The sequence below is a fragment of the Anopheles cruzii genome, chromosome 3 (genome assembly GCF_943734635.1).
Source record: "Anopheles cruzii chromosome 3, idAnoCruzAS_RS32_06, whole genome shotgun sequence".
Lineage (NCBI taxonomy): Eukaryota > Metazoa > Arthropoda > Insecta > Diptera > Culicidae > Anopheles > Anopheles cruzii.
Window position 1 is genome coordinate 39,292,743 of NC_069145.1, and position 26,924 is coordinate 39,319,666.

At 50.1% G+C, this 26,924-nt stretch overlaps 1 protein-coding gene across 1 annotated transcript in view; it reads left to right on the plus strand.

Annotated features, from left to right (window-relative positions):
• The window catches only part of LOC128274898 (uncharacterized), a 29,131-nt gene extending 4,275 nt beyond the window's left edge, over window positions 1-24,856 (plus strand). The window contains exons 2-10 of the mRNA XM_053013239.1: window positions 19,347-19,511; window positions 19,585-20,328; window positions 20,394-20,618; window positions 20,695-20,923; window positions 20,987-21,127; window positions 21,200-21,339; window positions 21,402-24,278; window positions 24,344-24,538; window positions 24,610-24,856. Of these exons, the coding sequence (XP_052869199.1) occupies window positions 19,347-19,511; window positions 19,585-20,328; window positions 20,394-20,618; window positions 20,695-20,923; window positions 20,987-21,127; window positions 21,200-21,339; window positions 21,402-24,278; window positions 24,344-24,538; window positions 24,610-24,726 (4,833 nt within the window). The 3' untranslated portion in view covers window positions 24,727-24,856. The remainder of the gene's footprint in view (window positions 1-19,346; window positions 19,512-19,584; window positions 20,329-20,393; window positions 20,619-20,694; window positions 20,924-20,986; window positions 21,128-21,199; window positions 21,340-21,401; window positions 24,279-24,343; window positions 24,539-24,609) is intronic.
• The last annotated feature ends 2,068 nt before the right edge of the window (window positions 24,857-26,924 follow it).

Sequence of the window (26,924 nt, forward strand, 5' to 3'; positions counted from 1 at the left end):
CTTGCCCCGGGGTCTATTGCATCGCTGAGTGAGAATCGGAAAAGTTTTATTATTCCAACCGATCCTTCATCAACGGATGGGCCAGATTATGTACAGAGCGGCGAGGCGAAGGTGAGATCATCGTTTGAATATGGGCTGCTGTGGTGTCCTCACCCATAAATGTCACCGGCACACACGCGGACACACGGACTTACGTTACATTTAAGTGTGTGTATCCCGCCGAACGGTCTTTTGGCGTGCAAAAAGACATAAAGTGCTGCTTTATGAACTCTCATCGTTTTATCTCAATTTCATTTTTCTTTTTACATTACATTCAAACAGCGAATCGGAACGATGAAACCGTGATGTTTGAAGAGTTAAAAAATATTTTTAGCGATGAACTTGCGTTTCTCTTGATTTTCAAAACAGTGTTTTGCGGTCATCGGATTGGCTACCAAATGGTTAAGTATTAAGTAGTAGTCAAATTACACATTATTTCCAAAGCGAATCTCAGAATTGACACTATTCTATTCTATACCATCCCTAAGAGGCTTGAAGAAGGGGAGACTTTTAAATCGATTTTACGACTGTAATTATTCAAAATCATCAACATCATGGTATTATTTCTTGCTTGGTAGCATTATTGATTCGTTTGAAATGTTTCTAGAACATGTTTTGTACCTCCAAAGCTCTGGTCGGGCACGCCAAACTGTTCTGCCTTTTCTCACTAGATTCTGAAAAAGTTGTTGTTGAAAGAGTTGAAAGACCCCGTGATACCGATGACGGAAGGACTTTAAGTAGTCCTGCCGAACCACTGTAATTGATGTTAGGTTGGAAAAATAGTCCAAAAGGACTAGAACTCATATTCACGTTATGTCACATGGGGGTGATAGAGCGATACCCAGAATTGTCCTTTTTCTAAATATGCACGATATTATGTTGCGCGTAACGCATCTCAATCATAAGCAGGAAGATAGCCCATTGATAATTGATAGCCCAACAAAAACCCGCAACGAACCGTAATGCTGAACCCCTAAACCAGATAGGCATCAGAGAACATCATTCTCGTGGAGGAACTCGTGGTACAGATACGGTTAAATCCTGCACTTCATTATGATCTTATGGTATGTGTGTCACTCGACCGAGTAAAATAACGTTTCAATAGAAATGGTCGTTTCCGAAAAAATCGACCCGAAAACCGAAGAAGTCATTTACTAGTTTCATATTCCGCTTCGCGTATTGCAGGGCGACATTCATTAACCGCAGAGATCTCTAATTGGAACACGGCGGTACATCGGTTGTCACTAGAATTTGGCTATATTGCCGGCGTGTGTTCTTAACTGTCGTCATCAGCATCCGTGTTGACGGGTTATACGTTCGACACTACTCGGCGACCGTCCTGGCCTGGCCGATCGGTGTGGTTGTTGATGAATTGTGAATCAATTCGTCATCGCCCTAAGCGGAGCAACAATCCCGGTGTACGGTGGCCACAGATTGGCACGGAGCCAAAACCCGCAATCCCAGTATTGGGGAGCCAGCGCTCCTAATGAAACAGAAATTAGACCACTCTCTAGTTGCGTGCTTCATAAAAATTGTGTCACCGAAAGTCAAAGTGGGAGAGGGCCAAGAGGCCAACATTCGACCGGGGTGGGTCAAATTTGCCGGCATCTGCTTTCAAGGCACGTACTCGCGGTTCCGCTTTTCGCAAGTAAGGCTATGTTGTCGTCGCCAATAAAACGTTTTCCAACCAACTCGAGTGGTAAAACTTTCACTTGCTCCTGTGCGAGGAGCTTTTCATTGACGAAAAATCTAAATACTTATGTCATGCACGGTATGAATAAGTTCGCAAACTGGGAAAATAGATTGTCCAACTCCAAATACTTAACTAATTTTCATACTGATTTTTGATAACTCAACACTTTTTTGTTGACTCACAAAATTATCGATTGCTTTCGAACTAGTAAAGTAACTTTTATATTGTAACATCGTAAGACGTTTTACGATGGTGAACTTACTCAATCAGCAATTAAAATTAGTATCAATTTATCAATTTCATTTTTAATTATAAATCAATGAATCAGAAACTCTTTCTCATAATCGCGAGCGTTCAGACTAAAGTGGGCAAACATCATCCCTAACGCCTTTCGGTGTCAAAGTAAATGATCGTCTGCAACTACTGTTTGCAGATATTTTGGTCCGGATGACACGATTGACATCGTTAAAAGGTTGAGAACTCCCTGCTGTGCGGACCATTACCATCCTTCGCGACATCTTCTGCTTCGGATAACGTTTGAAGTTTGTGCCCGCTTGCCTGTCGCACCGTATGTGTGCCGTAAACCGACCGACCCTTCCCGATACGCCGATCGCGATCCGAAAGTGGATACCAAATTCGGCGCTCAGTGTCAGCGAGTGGAATAATTAAATTTCCATTGCCGCGCCGGGTGGCCCCTTGTAACGAGGTGATAATAAATTCAGCAAATTGAGCGAAATGTTCAATTAAAAACCTTCCTGGGCGCAACGTTCCGGCCAGTTCATTTGCGGGGTCGGGTCGGGCTGGAATGGATTGAAAATTAGCTCCGCAGCTGCGCATTGCCATGCGAGCGAGCGGAACCATAATCAAGCTAATATCACCCACGAGCTGTCGGCTGTGCCCGCAAGGGGTTACACAGCCACCCCTATTTGTGGCATAAGACGCACTTTCTGTGCTTCCAAGCCGGCTCGGAGTTGGGAGTGTGGCCCGCAAATTTTTCAAAACCTTTTTTCGTTTTCTATTCCTACAGGCGTCCCTAGTGATAAGGATTAATGGACGTCGCAGTCAATGGCTGACTGTAGTTGTTGTAAAACTTTCAAACAATATTATTGAATGAATGTCAGAGAAGGTTAAAAATGGACGATGATTTATCCATTTTCCGCACAAGGCGCCGGCCTTCGACCCTCGTTAATGTTGCAACGTTTTCTTTTTTCTTCTTTGCTGCAAAATAGGTCAATTCGTGTTGACACAAGCCGCACACCAGCTGAGCAGCTGAACCATCGTTCCGGGGCGCCCCCCATTCGGAACAATTCGTCATCAATCTTGCCAGTTTGTTTTTCTTGCCTTCTCCGCAGCATCGCAAAGTGGAAACTAGTTTCTTCGCTTTATCCTTCCCAGGATGAATCATCGCCCGTCGAAGGCGTCCTAAGAAGCGACACAGCGGCAACGCTCTTGCGTCCGGGCCCGAGAACTTTGCGCGCGCCACGTGCTTCACAAGGACTGGCCATTTTCGTAGTGCCCCCTGCTGGGTGCCCCGAAATCGCTTTGAATTATGGAAACATAAACATCGTTTCGCCCTGATGAACTTTTCACTCGTTCGATACTCGGCCACGCTCTAGCATATTCACGAGATGCTTTTCCCGAGCGGTTTCCTTCTTACTTTTTGGTTATACTTTCACTTTTTTCCGACACACTTTCGGACCGGATCCGCCCATGTTTCCGGGCGTACCGAAATCTCGCCAGGGAAGTAGTTGGAAAACCGACTCAGAGTTGTGTGTGTGTTTTTTTTCGTAAGTACAAGAAATGAAACTATACAACCGCCATAACGGTGAAATATTGGCATTGGCATTGGCCGCACGATGGCCGATTCGATGTGGCATCGTTTTTGCATCGTAAAGTGTGCCGCGGCCCGTTCTAGATTTCCGCCTCGAATGCTGCGAATGCGAGATGCGAGCAAAAGGATTTCCATTTGAGATAATTGTGTCACGGCGATAGTTTTCGTTCCGCTTACATTGTTCGCTTTACGACGGCAACCCCAATTCCCCGGGCGGTACACTTCGAGTAACAGCACAGTACAGCCTCAAACGGTACTGAAGAACGTCGAAATGGATCCTTTGAGCTACGCAGTAGCTGTACACTGCTTACCTCTTTTAAGTGATGGAAAAATATTCGATATTTGTACACACTGGCGTTGGATCGGCTTAAAGATTAAGTCGGTGATCGATTGCTGAATAAATTACTCCACCGATCAGCGTTTGCATAAATTCAATGGTGTGGTTAATTCAACCGTTTGCTGGGCAAAGAATCGGCAGACTTGTTACTTGGGCCTGTGTCACTTCTATGAGGTCTGACCCTTGCTCGCCTTCGACACAACGTACGCTTCAATCAATCGTTTTCAGCTCCCAAGAGAACCTCTTGAGAAGAACAACATGAAATCGATGTGAAGGCGGTTCAGCAACTTCGGTACTAGGTAGCACTTTCAAACCGGAGCTGGGTTAATCTTTTATTTATTCATGTAAGAGATCAAACGATCAATACCGTTTGGGTAAAACAAAACTGTCATGTTGCAGGTGCTTGGGAAGCATTGGAAATAACGGAATATCGGCCCAAAAGTGAGTTTTTGGTTTCTTTCTAGTTTCCGAGTTTACACACCGACTTGTGACTAATGCTTTGCGTAATGCTGAGCAACTGTAAGCTGAGGCAGATATTGTGCTGAAAAGAGTCATAAGCGGGTTGTTGTTCAGACATGTGATTTGTAGTCGTTCCACACCGATATAGAGACCCAATTGCCGGGCTGATAAGATATGATATCATTGTAAGGTTTGACAAGTTAGTAAACTTAACAAACCCGAACCTAACAGTCTGGTGCGGGCCAGTACAGTGTTTGATCCACAATGAAGCTCATATTAGCGGCCGTTACTTCGCTCGCTTTGCTGATAGGCAACTTGCCAGGTGGAATCTGTGCCTGTAATTATGGCTTGGGACAGCGGGTTACCGGTGAGTGTGACTACCATCTCACCAAAGGGGTGCCAATCACGAGCTACGGACATCGTTTCTTTAGGTGACACCCTTCTCCAGACGATTGTGGTTACCGCGGGACCGGTACAACAGCCAACCACCGACTTGGAAGTGACCATAGACTACAAAACTAATCCACTACGAAACGAGGAGATTACAATGGCCAACTTTGTGACCGAGTCCACAAATTCGTGCTCCTTCAGTCGCAATCCGCAGCTCAACATCACTAAACACGTGTATGGGACGTTCCGAAGCATCGTACCTGTTATGGAGCTGAAAGTGCAAGTGGAAGTATACGGTTATCACACTAGGATTAACTAATTGCTAAAAAAGCAATTAATGCAGTACCTGCGGTAACACATTTTTGGTGAAAACTCATAACGTTTCTTGCCGAAATTGGTTTTTTAAATTTATAAACTTCCAGAAACGAGAAGGAGTTCATCCAATGCGTGGAAATAAAAATCCCCTTTTAAACTGCGCAGAGACAATCGGTTTACAATGCTTTTTGTGGGATGGTTTTAAAATTGCGATTTCAGAATGGTTCGTTACGCCTGGACACTACTGTTACCGTTGTGAAGTCATTGGCGCAATCTATCAGTCGTTAATTAGAGAAATTCATATGGTGTACCTTGCTGGAAATGGTATAATATTTATGAAGTCGACACGATGGGATCGAAAATTTCGTAATCTGACAGATGCATTTTCCGGCAAAACTCTAGCCTAGTCTTGTTAATAATTTGTCTGTTTTGTGTTTCCACCCGCTCAGTTTGGTATACATTCAACGGCTCGCATAAAATGTATTAGGTGTATGCGTTGAAGTCCATCGTTTACATATAGGTGGCGCCACTGTTGGATACAAGGCACAAATGTCATCAAATAACTGTCAAATGTCAAGCTTAGGCATCTGTCAACAAATCTGCATCATCACATTTGTCAATTTTTCCATTGTGAGATTTTTATTAACACGAAACCATGTGCGAATTCGAGCCAAAAAAGCGTCATTTGCGGGAAGTGTCGTTGTATTACTTTCATCTGAAGAAAACAGCAGCCGAAGCATGCCGGTTGCTTAGGGAGGCTTATGACGATGCTGTTATAGGCGAAACCGGTTGGTTTGATCGGTTTCGGCGCTTCAAAAGTGGTGATTTTTGCACTGAGGACAAGGAGCACCCGGGACCAGTGAAGACGTTCGCAGATGAAGAGTTGGAAGCATTGCTGGAAGATGACCCGTGCCAAACACAACAAGAGCTTGCAGATGCATGTGAAGTGGACTAAGGAACACCTTGCAGACGTTTGAAAGCGTTGGAAATGATCCAAAAGCTGGGAAACTGGCTGCCTTACGAGTTGAAGCCAAGGGATGTGGAACGCCGTTTATGCATGAGTGAACAACTGCTCCAACGACACATCCGCAAAAGTTTTTTGGATTGAATAGTTACTGGCGATGAAAAGTGGATTCATTATGATAATCCCAAGCGCAAAAAATCGTATGGATACCCTGGAAATGCGACAACATCGACGACCAAGCAAAATTTCCATGGAGCCAAGCTTCTGCTCTGCATTTGGTGGGATCAGCGTGGCGGAATTTATTATGAGCTGCTGCAGCCAGATGAAACAACTACCGGAGACCGCTACCGACTCCAACTAATGCATTTGAGCCAAGCATTGAAGGAGAAACGGCCAGAATATGGCCAAAGGCATGATAAGCTCATTCTGCAGCACGACAATGCTCGGCCGCATGTCGCGCAACGGGCGAAAACATATCTTCAAATGCTAAAATGGGAGGTCCTGACCCCCCCGCTGTATTCCCCAGATCTGGCTCCTTCGGATTACCATCTCTTTAGATCGATGGCACATGGATTGGCTAAGGAGCGGTTCACTTCGTATGAAGAATGTAAAAATTGGGTTGATCGGTGGATTGCCTTGAAAGATAAGGCATTCTTCCGCGATGGAATCCGAAAATTGCCAGAAAGATGGCACAAAGTAGTGGCTAGTGACGGACAGTACTTTGAGTGACCAGTTTGTTAAGAGTTTTGAACAATAAACGATTCAATTTGGTAAAAAAACGATGGATTTCCAGGAATACACCTAATATATTATAGCTAGAATATTTCCATAAAAGGGCTCATCGATCGTGAGTTGTAACTTATCCATGCGGTTTGCTTTGATACGCTAAGTACGATCTTCGTACTAATACTATACTATAATACTAATTACGGATCTTCGTACGACTAGCCTTCGTACGTCTTAGCTGTCTGATGAGAGCCAAAGGTCCACTGTATTCAAACAATTCACTTGAGAAATAGTAAAATCTTTCCCTTTGTGACGGTATCCATTGACTACTACTGGCGATTGTCCCTAACCATTGAGTTTTAGGCCCGTAATTGGCCTGATGTTACTTATTGACAAAACAGTTGATCCAGAAATGGTTCTCATTGCCGAAAATGTTGCAATTAATAAGCCTCGACATCGACATCGAGCATCGATAATAAGTGAAATAATCATCGACAGTGTCATCCGATTCTACGATTTTTTTAAAGAACCGTTACGGGGCATGTCGTTTCATTTTTTAAAAGTCAAAACAAAATAAGCACAAGCAAGCAGTTAGTTAGTTAGTTGTCCCAAGGACTAAGGACATTCAAAGGTTGGTCTTTGGCACAAAAATTAGATTATGAATTCTGTTATCGTAATATCAGCGGGAGATACTTTCAGAACTTGGATCCGGGAATGCACCCTTTCTATCGAGCCAAGATGTATTAAATATTCAGCCAAGAAAAGCAAAAAAGTACAACACTTGTTTAGATCTGCTGAAAATACGAACATAATTATCTCTGTCCATAAATAATTCATTTCTCTCATCAGACCCTTGAAAAAATGATGCTTTTCGCAGGTTGCTAATCTAGCTCCGGACCTCAAAGTTGCTTTTGAGTTGCTTTAGAGTACAATAAACGATCACCTATAATCATTCCGGCCGACACGCACCATTCTAACCGCAAAACGGATCAGTTGTTTGAGTGCTGCGGTAAAGCTTTGCCTCCTTGTGCAGTATCTGGAAGCTGAAGCTGATTCATAATTATTCGATTAGAGCAGAGCCTTGCTTACCCACGTGTCAAGGTTTGAGCCTCTATACCACCCTGGGGGGCTCGCGCCAGCGCAGCGTTCGTGGGTTTACTTGAGTAAACCCGTCGTTATTGGCCGGCCCCGGGTTCTGCTGGATCTTTTGTCACAGTCGCAAATGGTGGTTGTCTTGCCAGCCATTCGCAGCACTGCGAGGACCTTGTTGCTCCATTACGCGACAAGCGTCAAGCCATTCCAGGCCGCTTTTCTTGGCAGGCAGAGCCACAACGCAAATGCGAAGGTCGCGATGTCTTGGCCTCGCGTCGCGCTTCGAATGCTTTTCCATAATGGTCGGTTAGTCGGCACCACAAAGCCTGATGATGGCACGCACGAAGGGACAAAAAAGGCAGATGGGCCCACATGGACCTATCAACCGGCAGTTTCATCGCCGAGCAGCTCGTCTGGCCGGTGGTGCCCGTAGGCTAAACTGCGTCCCAACATTGCCATCATAAGGGGCCGTTTCGTATTAGTACAATGGCGTACGAAATATGCAGCGGTAAGTCTAGTGACCCTGAGGGAAGATCTGCTTGCGTCTGGAAGACCGTTAAAACCCATCCCTAGATTTTTAAACGTTTCTTAATGGATCGAATCGAATTCCTCGTTCCTTAGCCGAAACCACCGTTTATCTTCCCATTTGGGTGGCGACCCAAATGCGCACGAAGAAAAGGGGAACGTAGCATCTATTCTGGGCGCCCAAGGTCACAACCTTACCCACCCGTTTTGTAACCCATGGGCAGTAGTTACGGCAATTGGCCAGCAAATCGATGTATTTTCTTTGACACTCTGCCAACGGAAGACTTGCTTCGTTCGAATTTGTCAATCGCACCATTACTATTCGGTCTCACTTGCTACGTAGAATGTCACCACGGTCTTTGGACCAAATTGAATATCTTGGACCGAATCGAATAGGAAACAGATTTCACCGATGAAGCTAGTTGTCGGTTGGAGATGGTCGCGATGGGAACGATGACTGAACGAACCCGGAATCGGATGTTGTAGTAACTCCGCCAGTCTGTAGATAACTCAAATTGGTGAATGTGTTTTCTTGTCCGATAAAGTCAATCGATATTGAACAATGGATCGGCTTATTGGTGCGGCTGTCTTTATGCCACATAAAAGCAGCGTCGTTAGTACACGAATTCGGAAGCTCTTCAATCTGCTGCCCTTACTTTCTCTGTAAGCACTTTGGATCTGAGGAAAATCTACTTACAAATGGCCTCCAACAAAACCTTCTTCCTGCAACTGTTGCCGACCGTGCACGCAACGTGCTGTGATGATAAGAAATGGAAGGGTGATGATTACACCGTTTCGACGCTCTACCACATTGGGGGCCCAATGCCATCGCTTTCCGTTCCGGTTAACTGCAAGAAAGTATGGGAAAATCAATATTGATAAAAAATGTAACTCCAATTCAAGGTAGAAGCAATTCCCGTATTCCCGTAGCGAAAAAACGCGTGGAGAGGGTCAAATGTTAAAACGGCCGACCAACGAAGGAAGCACGTTTAGTTGAAGGTCCTTGCCAGGTCGTGTGGAAGTCGGGCGTGTGGATTTAGCGGCCACGGTCCTTTATCCATGCATTCAATATCGGCCTATCCGTTCAAATTTTCCTCCCCACCGATGGATGCTTCCGGCCGTCGGTTGTGGTACAAATAGACCAAAAACCCGCCTGAACCCGCCTCGAGACATTGCTTGGTTGGCTCGCGAGGCACGACCGGCGCACGAAGCTTCAACGAGTTCGAGAGTGTTCTGGAGTTGTGCGATCTCTGCCACACCGCGGGACATTTCGTTCTGCTCGCCGGCCACACCATTTGAAGCCGCCCGTAGGTCCGGGGGTGGTTTAATCGACCACTACCGCCAGGCAGCCTCAGGTGATGTTTTCAAAATGAAAAACTGAGACAGACAGACAAAAAAAGAATAACCATACACAGAAACTCATCGACATGAAAATCCAATTACGCCGGATACACTACAGCCAGCAGCTACGTCACTCGCCACTCGTCGTCGTCGTAGTGGCGAGGCGTACTGAAATTCTATACGGCGCTGGACAGCCGACTTCGTACACACTTGTCCAAACTCCGGCGGTCGATAGAAGGGACCAAAAAGGCTCGAAAGGCTGCTTCGGAAAGCAACTTCTGGGATCGGGAAACGGAAGCGCTCGTGCACAGATGCTGGCGAATTGTTATTTGACTGTTGAAGGCTGGTGCTTGTCAGGTTATTTAAAAAATTCTTCCCGGAACACAGAAGTGGTCTCAGTGTCGCAACTCGACGTCTGCCAACGGCGAACGGCAGCCCAGATAGTCGCTGGGTCGCTGGAATGAACTATTGAAATGCCACACCACGTTGTGCTTCTCATTTGTCTTGCTCCCCTCTCGAGCCCATTGATTATTTATTCAAATATATTCACAACTTTTGGTGCGGAAACGTATTCTGTTTTGGGGAATGCTTGTGGTACAATGTTGGTAAGTAAAATATTATTTTTGCACAAATTGGAGATCTTAAAGTAGAAATGAAAAATAAAGATTGCGGTTTACACCAAATAAAAATCGCATACGTTGGTAGGTGCTAGTTAAGGGATAATTCGAATTCAGTCATGTGAAAGGCCCCAGCCCCTATATCTTCGAATGAGCGTTGTACTGGAAACATGAAAACGGTTTACGAAAGAATTATCACACTCGCCTACTTGACTCGCCTTTGAAGAGCGGGATGGTTTCTTTTAACATAAAAGGATTGCCCCTACCCCATGTCAGGATTTTCCTGTCAAAAACAATGCTGTATTCCGGCATGATTGGTTGGCATGTTTTGCCGCATTATGTCCCATTTGAGATTTGGTATTTTCCATCGAACGGCTTTAAGCCGAATCATTTCGACTGGCACGCAGCGTGTAATGTGACTCAGGTTCTACGAATCACTAATCAGGATCCGCAACATTTTAGACACGTACCGAGCTGCAGTTCAGTTTGCCGGATCGACAGGAGGTTCAAAATGTGACCGATAATACTATTACTAATACTATAATTGTCGCGAATAAACTGTTTTTATTTTGGGCTCTACCCATAAACTTGTACAAATTTACTCCTGTAAGAATTTTTACTAGTTACGGCTTTGCCGTTCTGATTCGTACTGGTCTCTGCAGAACGCTCGATCCGTGTCGTTTGTCGTCCGTACTTCACACCTGGACCGAGCGTCCTCTCGACTGGCGGCAGCGCCCTCTTGCGCCGCTCGCTGGCGTCACTTATCAGTGACATTCTCCCCCGCAGTGTAGTGAATTCCTATGCATCTTCACTCTCGTTGCCAGCGGGCGGCTGTCACCTGTGACTCCTATCTTGTCAGCGAATGTATTATTGTTCTCCTATCGCACGTGCTATCCCACGCACGTGGACCTCTGGTAAGGTCTGGTAAGAAAAAATGACCTAACCTTCTTTACTTTTTTGGTCCTAGCTCAGTAATTTTTTCTTTCACGTCTAATACTGCAACCTTGGTTGCTGGACGTTCGTATGTTTGTCCACCTGCTGATTGGGTCGTAACGCGCCGGACCTATCTGTCTATGGTCTGTACTACGTCCGCTACTGTCCCTCTCGGCCAATGGTTTCGCGGTGAGTTTTCGTCCGCGATGACGACTACATCACCTACTGCTGTGGGTCGTATTTTGTTCACCCACTTACTCCTTCTGGTTCGTCCTTGGCACGGTCCCAGACGATACGGTGAAACTTGAGGATGGCCGTTACGCCCTCGCGGGTGTTGCGAGTCTCGCCCGTGCTGAGCGACACCAGCGATGCCTCGATGATGGTGAATAGCATCGTCGGCAACTGGTTCAGCTTGAACGTCATGCACCAGCGCAGGTCGTTGGTCTGCGGTATCGGGACGTCGTAAATGCGCAGCTCGAGCGTCCGGGTGCGCGAGTCCAGCTCGATCGGGACCTGGCTGACGCGCTGCGTCAGGCAGATCGGTACCGAATCCTTGAACGCGTCCGCTGGGTCCGGCAGCGTACCGATACCCTGCGCCACGTTCGTCGGGTCCCAGGCGTGGTACATATAGATGATGCGTATCGTATCGTTCGTAATCGGCACCTCCTGCGCCGTATCGCACGTATCGGGCTTCCGATAGAGGCGCAGCACCGTGTGGACTGCGTCCTCGTCGTCGCCCGCCTCATATGGTGACACCAGCGATGCCTCGGTGATGGTGAATAGCATCGTCAGCAGTCCGATTTCAGCGACCGTTGTTGGCATATTCTGCTGCTGCTGATGCTGTGGGGTGATGACTGCTATGGTCAATCGTTGTCCCTTTTGTTTGGCTGGCTGCACTTCGAAATACGGGAGGGTTCCTTTACAGGAATGTAGACGCGTCAGCAGTTCCCATGTGTTTTGGGTGTTGTGTATTCCGCTCCGCTTCTCTTCTCCGCTTCGCTTCTGCTGCTGCTGCTGCTTTGGGGTGATGGCTGGTATGGCCAATCGTTGTCCCTTCTGGTTGGCTGGCTGCACTTCGAAATACTGGACACTACTTAGGAGTGTTGATGCGTCAGCGGTTCCCACATGTTTTGGGCGTTGTATATCCCGCTCCGCTTCTCCAGATACTCGTTCAACTGAGCTGAAGTGCTTGGCCAAATTCTTCTCCTCGTGCGTCTCAATTGCTATGACGGTCTTCTGCGAGGTGCCCACCGTCGGCTTTGAATCGGGCGGTATGCACCTCCGACGTGTGGGCCGACTTGTCTCAATTAATGCACTAAATGCTTCCGACGACGCTTTGTGTAAGGCCGAGTTGTTCACGCCTAATTCGTCGTCGTCGTTGTTGCACTCGCGGGCGCCAAGTGTATAATCGTCTTCACGATCGCTAAATTTCGATGTCGCCATCTTTTCCGGATCTACAGCGTGATCTACCCTGAAGTCTCTGCACATCTCGTGCACTGGTTTCTGTGGCAGCGACGGTGCGTCGTGCCGGTCCGGATACTCTCGGTAACTGTATCCTACCTCACACTGTTGATTGATCGTCGCACTTTTGTCATTTGGCGCCACAGCGTACTTGTCTTCCACCGGTAACGCAGGTGGTTGCTGTTCTAGCACGCGGACGAAATTGTCCGGAATCGTCCCGGTACGACCGGTACTTATCAGTGTTGACGGTCTCGTCTTTGGCGGAGGCATTCCATACGTTGCTCTGGATGCCGTTTCGCCACCCGCCGCGGGGCCTGTTTGGCCGTGCGCGGAGGGCATACTGGTCGTGAAGCCAGTGCTGTTGCTAACTCTAATCGTGAGCTCGTTATATCGCGTCGATATCGCTGTCTGGGTCGCTGTGTAGGTGCTCTGCTCCGGATACACAGGAGTTGGTGGTGCATTGTAGCCACTCACGAACCAGGGATGTGGCAGTCCGCATCCTGTGTCCGGCACCTCGTAGCGAACGTACGCTTTTATCTGGTTGGACGCTCCGTAGCCACTGTATGCGTCCATCTCTCGGCTGGCTGCGTAGCCAGTGTATGCACCTATCTGGCTTTGGTCGGGAGTCGTTACCGACCAGCCATGCTGGTATGCTAGGTGGCTTCGGTGTCCGCCGCCGATCGCCCGTGCACCCGGATAGGCCCCTGGTGGAGGATATGGGGCGTTGTATACCGTTGCCGTGGTGCCGTGGCGAGGATCGGCATGCATCCCACGTGGTTGGTAGCGGGTCGAATGGGCGCCGCCATATTCGTGTGGCTCGTCGCTAAGGCCACGCGCGCCATTTTCTTCGGGACGCGCGTGGGCGCCACCATACCCGATCGGCGTGTCGTGGTGACGGCGTGCTTCTTGTAATGGTTTAAGACGCGCCGAAAACGCGTCCAGCATGAGGGACATTCCTTGCACTTTGTCGCATAACGCATGTAGCAAAGATTCGCTTGCTTCCTCTGCTCTAAACGGTCCTTCTGGTGGCCGTAACAGAGCGGCGGTGGAGTTATCAATTGGCCCAGATGGCGTCGCTAATCGGCTACCTGACGCCTGACTGGGCCCTAGGTGGCCCTCCATGCTGATGTGTGTTTGTACGACGATGCCCGAATAACCGCACTAGCGTACCCGAATAAACCGCACTAGTAAATAAGCCGTAATAATTCCCGTGTCTGGTAATCGCATGATGATCGGGTGAGTCGTTGTTCACTGCTGCGCCTCGTGGAGACACACACACGCTTTCGCTCTCATCACTCGCCAGAGTGATGCCCAAAGAAACCGTACTAGAGCAGGCCAATCGATGGCCGTGTACACTTAACCCAATGTTATAGTGTCTGGGTCGCTTGACAACCGGGTGTGTCGTTGTCACTGCCCGAACAAATGCACTAGCGTACTCGGATAAACCGCACTAGCGTAGGCCGTTCGATGGCCGATGACCCCAATGTTCCAGGGTTTGGTGATCGCTCGCGACCGGTTGAGTTGTCGTCATGCCCGAAAAAACCGTACTAGCGTACCCGAATAAACCGCACTAGCGTAGGCCTTTCGATGGCCGTTTACACTTAACTCAATGTTCCAGTCGTCGTGATCGCTTGACGACTCGGTGAACGTTTTTCACTGCCCGAATAAACTGCACTCGTAAATAAACTGCAATAATTCCAGTGTCCGGTGATCGCTCGATGATCGGGTGAGTCGTTGTTCACTGCTGCGCCTCGTGGAGACACACACACGCTTTCGCTCTCATCACTCGCCAGAATGATGCCCGAAAACCGTACTGGAGTAGGCCGTTCGATGGCCGATGACCCAATGTTCCAGGGTTTGGTGATCGCTCGCGACCGGAAGAGTTGTCGTCATGCCCGAAAAAACCGTACTAGCGTACCCGAATAAACCGCACTAGCGTAGGGCTTTCGATGGCCGTTTACACTTAACTCAATGTTCCAGTCGTCGTGATCGCTTGACGACTCGGTGATCGTTTTTCACTGCCCGAACAAGCCGTACTAGCGTAAATAAACTGCACTAGCGTAGGCCGTTCGATGGCCGTGTTCCCGTAGCTCAAAAATGTTAAACCGTCCTGGTGATCGCTTGACGACGATGAGCCGTTTTTCACTGCTGCGCCTCGTGGAGACACACACACGCTGTCGCTCTCATCACTCGCCAGCGTGATGCCTGGCCGTCGAACTTGGTGCGTCCGGATGTTGACCTCAGGACGCGGCTCCGGCTGGCATCTTTTCACTCGTGTTAAGCTCTAACTGAGCGGCAAAGGTAGAACTAAAAATAATCGCGCAATATCAAGTCGCGCAATCACTAACACACTTTTCGCAAATAGTCAATAATCGCGAAAGTTACTTGAGCGGCAAAACACGAAGTAAGAATAATTGTCGCGCAAAGCGGCAAGCACATAGTAAATATAATTGTCGCGCAGAGCGGCAAAGCACTTAGTAAAAATAATTGTCGCGCAGAGCGGCAAAGCACCATAGTAAAAATAATGTCGCGAATAAACTGTTTTTATTTTGGGCTCTACCCATAAACTTGTACAAATTTACTCCTGTAAGAATTTTTACTAGTTACGGCTTTGCCGTTCTGATTCGTACTGGTCTCTGCAGAACGCTCGATCCGTGTCGTTTGTCGTCCGTACTTCACACCTGGACCGAGCGTCCTCTCGACTGGCGGCAGCGCCCTCTTGCGCCGCTCGCTGGCGTCACTTATCAGTGACAATAATACATACTACATACTATACATACTATACTATACATAGGCCTTACATTGCCTATTGCCTAAAATGATCATCCATTTCTTTTCTTAATTCTTAACGCAGAAGTTTTCATACGCGTCGAGACGAAAATATTTGAAAATTAACGTTAGAGCCTAGCAGTTGTATCAATCTTGGTTAATTTTAGTATCCCCTGGCTGGATTCTGTGGACGTGTAAATCTACTACTTTCTCAATGGTTTAATGTTACAAATTGAAATTGAAATTTAATTTAGTATAGTTGGTAAAACAATTATGTGCGCAGTGAAGGATGAAAATAAGACATTAAATAAACAAGAGCAATCAAATGTGAAACAAAAATTCTGAAACTAATCAAAATTAAGTGCAAATACGTCATTTGATGTTACACGTGATTCCATTTGCAAAAGCGGAGACATGTTTTATGCCACAAAAACGTTGCATGCCCATTGGTTCTTTACAACGAAACGGAAAAGGACACAACCGCACGCAAATAAGTGCAGGAAGGTTTAATTAAAGAAAATCTGTGCCCGGATAAAGACGCGGGTTTTCTTTTTCTCCCCCTTTGCCCAATTGAACGCAGTTCGAGAACCTAACTTGGCATGTAACTCTTGCCATGCCGGAGTTTTTTTTTGTATGCCGAATTTCCACTCACACACAAGTTACCTACCTACCGCATGCCTTATCTGTGCTAATGCTCGGTACCATCATCGGGGACACTCTGGTACGTGCGGCAAACTAACTTTCCCGGAAGTGGGTCAGTTGGAAAATGTTATAATGGAAAATTATTCTGCACGGCTGAAAAGTTTACCCATCGCACTGGCCACCGATGGCCGGTGAGTCCGGCTCGGTGGTCACCCGATACGAACGATGTCAACGGCAAAGAGGCGTGTTATCACCTGACAGCGCCCTTCGCTGGGCGACGTAGTGTATACCCCGATTAGCAGAGGACGTGCAGTTTGTGAGATTCGCCGCCGGGAGTATCCCTCCGAGGACGGGCCGTGACCGTGGGCGCCATGTGATGCTTGTTGCCGGTCACTGTGTCGGAGGCACCGTGGTGGCAGCCCGCCGGATGAGAGGAACGGATAATAAATTTTCCCTCGCAAACAAACAACGGCCAATAAATTTCAGTTTAATCAGCGTCGAGTAATCGACAGTGCCCGGGGGGGATGAAAAAAGCTGGTACCGGAAACCCAACCCAGCAACAGCTCTCAGCGTGCCTCCTGGCGCCGTGGCAAATGTGTGGCCTGGCAAGACGCCTGGCTGGCGGTGACTCACCGAGCGCGATGCAGAAATGAATATGCGCCGGCTTCCAACGACAATGTAGGACATGTTTGCTACAGCCCTGAAAACTAGAGATAGTTTCTGCAGCAATTATACGGTTTGTCAAGCCAGAGATCATTATCAAGGATTTATTTTCTGAACGCTCCGCGCAGGCAGATATTTCAGCTGCCAGTAACGCACGCGGAGTCAGGAAATGGTGGAACATTAATTGGCCCATGTTTGGGAAATTCCTTTGAGTTTTTAACGAATGTATGCCATAGTAGGTAATGTCGTGTCGTACTCAACTAGGAATTGCCAGTTTGCTAGTTGACATTACGCGTATCATGACCGCGAGGGATCAATTCGTCCACTTATGCTCCGGTCACAAAGATGAAAACGAATAGTAAGTATTCATTCATTATTGCACATTGGTTCGTTCTAATTGCAGTTCATTGCTTTTGCGGATGTTAATCATCAAACCTGCCCATTTAGCGTCTGTTTACTAAACTACAACTCGCGGCACGTTAATTTACGACAGACACCGAAATGGGAACGCGAACGCGTCCAGATGGTCGGGAACCATCGTCACAGTTATCGCTCCAGTCACTTTTCCCATTACCGGTCCACTTAAGTTGTCCGGCATTCCGTTTACGTGATTTCGGAGGTCAATTTCGATGTCTGCGTTTCGGGGATGGTCCCTGCCGTCGTTGCTGTGTTAGTCGATTAATTTGTTTGTTTCTCCCTTCGGTCCCTTCTTCGTGGGGCACACCTGTTAGAACGACCTGCGCCGCGCCGGACACAATCCCGGTCGGCGATGATTCATTATGAATCCTATTTATAGTTACTTAATCGAATTCCCCGTTTTCCCCCCGACTTTGCGCTGAACCAGGGCTCCAAACCAGCGACGGTGGCAGTTCTTCTGGGGATTAAGGGACCAGAATCGTAATGGCGAACGCGAACGCGAGTCTTTCTCCATTTCCTGGCAAATTTGATAGTACTTCAATCGATTTTCTATCGTACCACGGCCGGACCAATCCGCCGTGGCGGAAGACCAGCTTGGACGACGGCTACACTTGGGCTGTAGGTCCTCGGTTCTTCAGTGTAATGGGATACCGTTCGTTGTTTGTAGGTCAGCCGACCGGTCGCCGCCAGCAGGCGGGCACAGTGGTTTGAGTCCTTTTCTCTATCGCGACATTATAGAACACGCCGATCCGGTGGACAGAATGAGGCCGTGCGATCGTCAGCTGGATCCCGGTGGCACCGAACCGGTCATTGTAGGTCGAAAACAATCGCCACGGTTTAAGGTTTCTAAAATAACCCCGAACCGGTACGGTCGGACGGTCTAATGGTTTCGGGAAATAAATGTCCTCCGTTAGGGACGTGATATTGACGAAGCGATTACTGCATCAATTGTAGCGATACAAGTAACGCCAGCTAGTTTGTCTGTATCGTTGGGGTTTGTCCTCTTTTTGGTCCTGTTGGTGCAATCGGTTCGATACCGCCGATCGTAGAAGGTTTCATTCTGCCAATCGCTCAGTAGGAATGGTTTCTTCGAGGGCAACTAACCCAAAAACTAGCGACGGGACACTCTGGGCGTCAATCTGTCACGGTGGCGTGCGTAACGGTAATTTGGCGACGGACAATAGTGGAGTAGGACCCTCCGGTTGATTGGTCTAAGAAACGAGGTACAGTTTTGCCTACCAATAAAACGTGTTTGGCTAAGTACAGTCCTCGATTCGTTATTGTTTACCATTCCTTGGGATTATACCTCTTGACTACGTGCGCCACATCGCACGACTGTAGTCGTTGTTTCGTGTGTATCAAAATATTGATTCGATTGATAAACGATAGTTCCAGTCGGTTGATACCCAAACAATGCACCTCGAGGGGAACGGGAACAAAGCAGCCTACAACCGACGATTGCAAGCAACCCGAAACACTTTGCCCAATCAAACCCCGATAGGCTCTCCGCTGCTACGTCCTGGCAGGTAGAGAGTCCATGATGGAAACCCCTCCAATCCAAGGTCCGTGGCTGGTAGTTCCGAGGGCTAAAACACCAGCTTGGCACGCAACTTCTATAGTGACCGAACTGAACAGAAATTGAAGGATTGCTCATAGGTTTCGCTCACGCTTCCTAGTCGCCATGCCTGCAGGAAGTTGCATGCACATCGCCGGGGCCCCATGGCAAAGTATTGCGTGTTTTGCGTGTCGCTCCTGCCCAGCCGACCCAACCCGGTTGTGTCGGTGTGCACAAATTGTACTCCTGTTTGTGCACTCCCGTCGTTCCCGACATTGCAGTGGCCCCGTCAGCCTCAGCCTCGTCTAGTGGACCCGTCTTGATATGTGAAGGCAGCGTCAATCCCCCGGACACGGTATGCCGAATGTCACGACGTTGAGCGTGTGTATCTAGCGCCCGCCATAGGTGGCCTTTAAAGTTTAAACGTCCCTGCATGGTAGCCTTCACCGGAAAAGTTCCCTACAATTTGCTACAATTTATTGGCCCGACGGCCTCGCCGCCTAGTTGGCGCACACGTTCGGCTGGAATGTCTTCGTCGTCTCTCACACTCCCTCTTGCTTACCTTGCTTGCTTGCAGGAGGAAGGCTGGAAACTGAATCGCACCAACTACTACCAGGAAGGATGGCTGGCAACGGGGAACGTGCGTGGTATCGTTGGTGTCACGTTCACGACGTCGCACTGCAAGAAAAACGTCGATTACCCGCTGCGGACAAATTATAACCTTCGGGGCCATCGGTCCGATGTAAGTTGCCGTTTCCCGGGTTGTGCTTTACGGGGAACTAATGGCTCGTGTCGTGTCACGTTTTGTCCCGCAGGTGATTCTGGTGAAGTGGAACGAACCCTACCAGAAGCTGGCGAGCTGTGATAGTTCCGGCATCATCTTCGTGTGGATCAAGTACGAAGGCCGGTGGAGCGTGGAGCTGATCAACGATCGCAACACGCCGGTGACGCACTTCTCCTGGTCGCACGATGGTCGCATGGCCCTGATCTGCTACCAGGACGGGTTTGTGCTGGTTGGATCGGTGGCTGGCCAGCGTTACTGGTCGTCGATGCTGAACCTGGACGCCACCATAACGTGCGGCATCTGGACGCCGGACGATCAGCAGGTGTACTTCGGTACCACGCAGGGTCAGATCATTGTGATGGATGTCCACGGTGCGATGGTGTCGCAGGTACCGCTCAGCTCGGACGTCGGCATCACGGCGATGGCGTGGTCGTGCGAAAAGTTTAAGATGGAGGAAGGCGAGGACACCGAGCCGGGCGTGACGAACGCTTCGAAGCGTAGCTTCGTGTTGGCCGTCAGCTTCCAGAATGGGTACATCTATCTGTTAAAGTCGTACGACGACATTACGCCCAACCAGCTCAACACCGGCATGAACGGGGCCCTGGGCATCGTGATGGAGTGGAGCAACTCGCGCGAACTGTTGGCCGTGGCCGGTACCGAACACGGCGCTCCGCACACGACCGACGGCAACGGTGCCACGGTGTACAGCAATCTACTGAAGTTCTACACCGAGTCCGGAAATCTTCTCTACACCGCCAAAATCCCCAACAGTACGGTAAGTGATGGAGTTCGGCGCACCCCAGGGCGGTATGATTAATTCGAGTTCCTTCTCCGTTGCAGTATCCCGTTTCGGCGCTCACTTGGGGCCACAACGATAAGCGTATCTTCATCGCCACCGGAACGCAGGTCCACATCGCGTGGGTTTCACGGCGCGTCGCGTCACTTCAGCTGTTTTGTAGGCTGAAAGTTCAGTCCTCGCTGGCGTCCGAAGCCCTGCTACCCCGGTTACCGCTTCCGGGGCGAATCAAGGCCCTGATCGGCAACCTATTTGCTCAAACCATACGAGTAAGGCCAACCTTGGCGCATAACAGCGACCAAAGCTCTGTGACTCTGTGCTGATCGTTACTAATTTGTATTGCAGTGCTGCGTTCCGGATTTGAAGTCTCTGCGAGAGTTTGTCTCCAGGCCACCGGCCTGTTCGACGCGACTGCACTGCACTATGATAAGACACGACGACGATTCGAACCAGAGCTCAGGGACATGCTATACGCTCTATCTGGAGTTTCTCGGAGGCCTGGTGCCCCTGCTGAAAGGCAAGCGGACCTCGAAAATTCGACCGGAGTTTGTGATATTCGATCCTCAGGTTGACGGTAGGATAACCGGCAGGGTGACGCAGCATTCGTCGGTCTCACCACTGTTTCTTTTTCTTCCAGAAGTTTCTACTTACTGTACATACTCATCCGATTCGACGACTACTACGACGACCACGAAAAGCTCGTCGACATCGAGCCACTCGACGAACGGCACGAACGGTCGCTCCGACAGCTCCGAAAGTGATATCGACGACGAGTGCCGTAAGTTACGGTCAAGATCTGGGGTTCATTCAGCAAAGAGTAACGTTTGCCCATTTTGTTTCGCCGCCCCAGGGTCACCACGTTTGGATAGGAAACGGAAATCTGGTGCTCCCAAAAAACGCGTCCCAAACGGTACCGACCGTTCGCCAAACCAGAATTCCGACTCGACGGAAAACAATGAAGATCTCGCGTACTTGGACACGCTGCCCGAGGTAAGTCACCTTCTATAGTCACTCGTCACACTATATCCATTCCCTTCTTCTCGTTCGGATAGCACGTAAAGCTGGTGGAAGTAACATCCAACATCTGGGGGACGAAGTTTAAGATACACGGGCTGGCGAAAACGCTTCCGGCTAACCTTGGCCAGGTGACGTACAAAACGTCACTGTTGCACCTGCAACCGCGCCAAATGAAGCTGGTCATAACGGAGCTGCGAGATGACTTTCCCACCGGTCCGGATCCGACCTTCAATCCGAACATTTTCTCCGAAGACGAGGAGGACCAGCAACAACAGCAACAACAACAGATGCTTCATCAACAGCAGCAGCAACAACAGCAGCAGCACCACCAACAACAGCAGCATTACTCGCAATCGCTGCAACCCGCGCACGGACACTGCGCGCCGGGCCTATCCGTCCGGGACGGTGTAACGTCGGGGGTCTTGAGTAGAAAGCTGCTTACCGAAAGTGCACCACCGATCGCTCCGATGTCCCCTCGGCCGAACCGGTTTCCATCGCGCCCCCGGCGACAACCGTCCACTCTGGCCGGCTGCGCGGCTGGTGGATCGCGCGGCGTAACGCTGCCCGGGTTGGGACCGTTGGCCCGGGCGGAGTCGTACGAAGACGATACGGACACGGCCCCTGACACGACGGTAACGGTTGTCGGTGAGCTGCACTCCGTTCACACGACCGCGACGGCACGTACCCCACCGCGGCAAAGCATCGGCTACAGTCTCGTGAGCCGGCCGTCGTCCACTTCCAGCAACCAATCGCGGGTCGCGATAAGCCCGCTGTACTGCGAGGGTTCCGTACCGACGCTGCAGTCACCCAAGAATGCCGTCGCACCGAGTGACATCATCTTCGACCGTCCACCGGCCGGCCAGACCACTCTGATGAGCTACTCCAGCAACGCGGACTACATGACCAGTGTGGTGCAGGTGAAGAACTCCCTCATCTCGTCCTCATCCGACCACAGTCATCACCACAACCACCATCTGCACCATCACCATCATCCGACGATCCGCGCCGGTTCCTCCGGACCTATGCCACTGAACCTGAACCTCAATTTTGAGCGATCCGAGCCTTCGCCGCGGCCGCCAGTGTGTGGCCCCGGTAAAGATTCGCAGCCCAGTGCCAGTGCCAAGGGTACGCCAAAGAAGCAGAGCCTCAAGTTTATCGACGAAGAATCCACACCGAGCAGCTCGGCCACACCGCCGTTGGCCGTGGTACCGGCTGGAGCGGGTGGGTCTTCGCCCGCTCCGGACACGAACCCTGTCCCGCTGGAAACTCCGACGCACGGTATGCACCGCACTCCGACCGTGGCGTCGATGATGCCGTACACCAGTGGTGGCCTATCGTCGTCCGGGTCGGCCCGTATTCCCGATTCCATCACGCGCAGCTGCAGTGTCGGCTATCTGGACAACATGGCAATCGTGCCGGGCGAGGAGGCACTCTCGATGATGCGCCGCGACGCACCCTACAAGCGGTTGGTGTTGGTCGACAAGAAGCGCCAGAAGAAGAGCAAGCGCAACCTGGACGACCTGCGGCGCGTCGACGCCCGGTTGCGCTCGGACGCGAAATCCAAGAGCCTGGACTCGTGCGACGTGCTGCAGGACGTGCCGAATTTGAACCGCGATCTGATCAACCTGTTCCGACAGATGCCGAAGGTTAACGAGCTGTCCGAGAACGAAACCGAGTACTCGTCGTCCGACCAACTATTGCCCAGTGGCAAACCACGAACCTCGACGGTCCGCAAGGGAGCCCCGATGAAGTTTGGCCCGGGCGTGTCCGGTATGGGGGGCTCCAAAACACCCATCCTGAACCGGAGGGAAAAGCCAAAGTGCTGCTCCGTGTGCAAACAGATCTCACCGACGGTGAACTCCACCGAAACGGTGTGCGTCAAGTGCCGGAAGACCACCATCGTGACCGGACTAGGTTCCGGAGAGGCGTCAACGAAAGACGCGTCCGGAACCACGAACGGCGCTGGTGGGGTGGACGGTGCAGTGGGGGCCTCGAAACCGCCACAGGTCCCACCGAAAACCAAGCGTACCACCCTGGGGCAGTATCTTCGATCGGCCTGCAGTAACCACTACGGGGACCACTCGTCGAAGGAATCACAGGCTGGGGCCGGCACTTCCGGTGGAAAGTGTGGGTTCTTCGATCGAAGGTCCACGCTCAGCTCGGGCACCAGCAGCGAAGGGAGCGCCTGTTCTACCGATGGGCCCGTCCCGCCTACCCCGTCCCGATCGGTGGCCCGGATCGTGACCAGCTTCACCGACAGTCCGCTCTTCTCCCGACGCAATCGCCAAGCCAAGGCGGACTCGGGAAAGCCTCAGAGTGAAAGCAACACTCCGATTCTGCTGCGCTGGAATGGCCGGCAAACCCGCAAATCCGATTCACTCGACTCGCCGAAGAAACACCGCCGCAACGGGAGCTGCCCTGGACCAAGTAAAGACTCGGCGGTCGGCAGCGAAGCCGTCGTCACGGCGTCGACCTCCTCCCAGACGGACGATGGGCCGATGCGCGGCGCGTCCGTACCTTCGTCGGGACCTTCGGCGGCCCCCGTCCCGGCCACCATTATCAGCCGCTGGCGTGACATGGACGATAGTGGCCGTCAGTCGACACCGCCCGCGTCACCGGCTCGGCTGGCCCGCAGCTCACCGGCGTCGCCGACTCCGAGCAAGAAGAGCAAGCGGCACCAGAGTGCCTCGCCTATACGGCACATTCTGAACTCGCCGCTCCTCAACCGCCGGCAGCGCAAGAAGCAGCACACCGAAAGCTCGGACGACGAGAACGGCAGTGGGAACCACAACAACAACAACAACCACCACAGCAGTCCCAGCAACCACACCGACGACAGTAGCGGCAGTGGCAGTGGCGCGAAGCAGTACCGGGATCTCGAAACGTTCCAGAAGGCCCAGCTGCGCCAAAAGGTACACCACGGAGCTCCCATAGCCGCTCTGCGTATCTAATCCTTCCCCAACTTTTCCCCGGACAGCTGAAACGAGGTAAGATCGAGCCGAATGGAGTGGCCAGCACGACGGCTTCGCCGGCCCCGGTACGGCGGGAGTTTGTGATGCACAACAAGGCTCCGATGTGGAACGAAAACAGTCAGGTGTACCAGCTGGACTTTGGTGGCCGTGTTACGCAGGAGTCGGCCAAGAACTTCCAGATCGAGTTCCGTGGAAAACAGGTACGTACTGCGCGCCAAGGTGGCCAAGTAGCGGACTACTAATGGAACGTTCTGTCTTTCCCTCCCCGTAGGTCATGCAGTTTGGGCGCATCGATGGCAACGCGTACACGCTCGACTTTCAGTACCCGTTCTCAGCGCTGCAAGCGTTTGCGGTGGCGCTGGCCAACGTTACCCAGCGGTTGAAGTAATGGGCCGGCACCGTGCGCCCTCTCTTGCCTTACTTTCGTGGTAAAATAGCAACTGTAGTCAAATAGGAATCGGCGCCCAGTGGCGCGGCATGCTCTACACATATCACATCGGAGAAGGAGACCACGCCAGCGAGTCAAATCGTCGGATTGTCCCACTAGTGCTTCGCGGTGACCGGCCATTAGCTTGCGGGTCGCGGGTGCGCCCATGTAGTGTCCCTGTGTGCCGCCAACCATTTCATCCATCATTTGCATTGTGAAACATATCATTGAAAGCATCACCACAGCAGAGCGGCAGCTGGAGCAACCGAGACCCCGCTGTGGGTGTACATTCGAAAGTAGCAACCAATAGGATAGGATCGAGAAAAACACAAATTTATTCCGGGATGGGAAAAGCCGTCTGCAATGAGACGGCGTCTGGAACGAACTTCACGCAAAGTGCTTTGCCCGTGGGATAGAAACACCGTAGCGATGGATGGGCGAATGTCGAGACAACTATACACAACTCAACCGGCCCTGGGGGTTGTGGCTGGTTCCAGTAAAATGTGCGACTAAAAGTTACTAAAAGTTAGCTAAACAAAACCGCAAAAAACCCTAACTCGGTCTGAGCGGCCGATAAGTCTTTCCGATTAGTAAATTTGAATACCAATGCCAATAACAGAGCAAACCGAAGCGAAGGCCCGCCAGGCAGCCAGGCTACTAGAGTACTACGAACGGACCATGCAGAATAAACCAATTAGGAGAGGATAGGTGAATGTGGTCCTCTTTGAAGACATCAACAACCCACGGCCGTAACGTACGCAGAGAAAAAAAACGTCCACAAAGTGCGTGCGCTTTTACTAATGTGCAATATTGGAACTTTTTTACCAGTTCATGTTTCGTTTTCGGGTCTCCCGTGGCCGTATTCCGTGGTGTCTTCTATATCCTCCATGTCTAGTCACGCCAAGCAAGGACCATAGTAGGCTTTTATCGTTGATGTACATAGGAACGTATATTCCTGATATTATTATTTCGTACATTTCGCGTACGCGCTAGACTATAAGAAGGCTTACACGCGAGAACCCAGGTTACCTAAACTTACACTTTTTACCCTTACGTCTAGTCAAGCTCTTGAACGTTATCGTGTGTGCGTGTGTCTGTGTGTTTGTGTGTAGTTTAATTTCTAACGCACGAAAGGTGCAAGATCCCTTTCCGTAGGAATCCGTTACATGTTCTGTTTGCATTCGAAGTGAACTCACGTTTGTGTTAAGAACATAAAGTTACATAAAACGGGCAATGCTTGTCAAGTTTGTTGATTTTACCACGCCAATGGTTCGCTTGTTTTGTTCGCGTAATCGTTTTATACGTACACCATTCCTGCCTCATCCGTTCCTGCTGTCCGCGTCGAAGCCGGTAGCCGATGTTCCGATGTTCATTGTGGTGCGAAAACCCTCCGGCTTCTGTGCTTGCAGCTTCGCGCTCCGACTGCTCTGATCACAGTAGCTAGGCGTCGTAGCATTTCTATGGTGTAATTAGACTGTCTAAAGTACGTACTAGATTTGGTTTTTTGTTCGGGCGCAACATCGTAGCACCGCCGGACAATAAGAGGAACGTGGCCCGATTTTAATCATTAAAAAAGCTAGCGTAAAACAATGCACACATTCATCCAAAAGTCGCACTTTAGGCAGCAGTTAGAAAAAAATTAGAAGTGAACAAAAAGCAAACGCCAACATACCGAGCTACCGAAGAACGTCGATAGTAGTAGCCGATGTTTCACTGTCTTTAAACCGAAACAAAAATCGAACGGAGGAACGCACGATACAGGAGAGTTAACGCCAAAAGCCAAATGCAAAATTCCATCCATAGTATTGTTTGCATCGCGTGCATGCATCGCTAGTTTATTGTTTTAGCTTTTGATATCAGATATTCCATAAATGCGGCCGCATAGAAAAGTACACAGTGTAACAATATTTTACATACCGTTCGTCCGCCACACGTCAGTCAAGTGGTGCTGCTGATGAAAGGTGGCCATTTGGAGAAGGGATTGCTTTGGAACGGATGACCCAGCGACTACTAGTTCGGTGCGAGGATAATTTTGTAAATAGTTTACTACCGGCTGCTGCGAGTTTACCACTCTACACGTCTCCCAGAAAGTGGGACTACAGACGGGAAGGGCACTCTGACATTGCTCCGTTCTTTGGTTGGGCTTATCGAGTACCGAG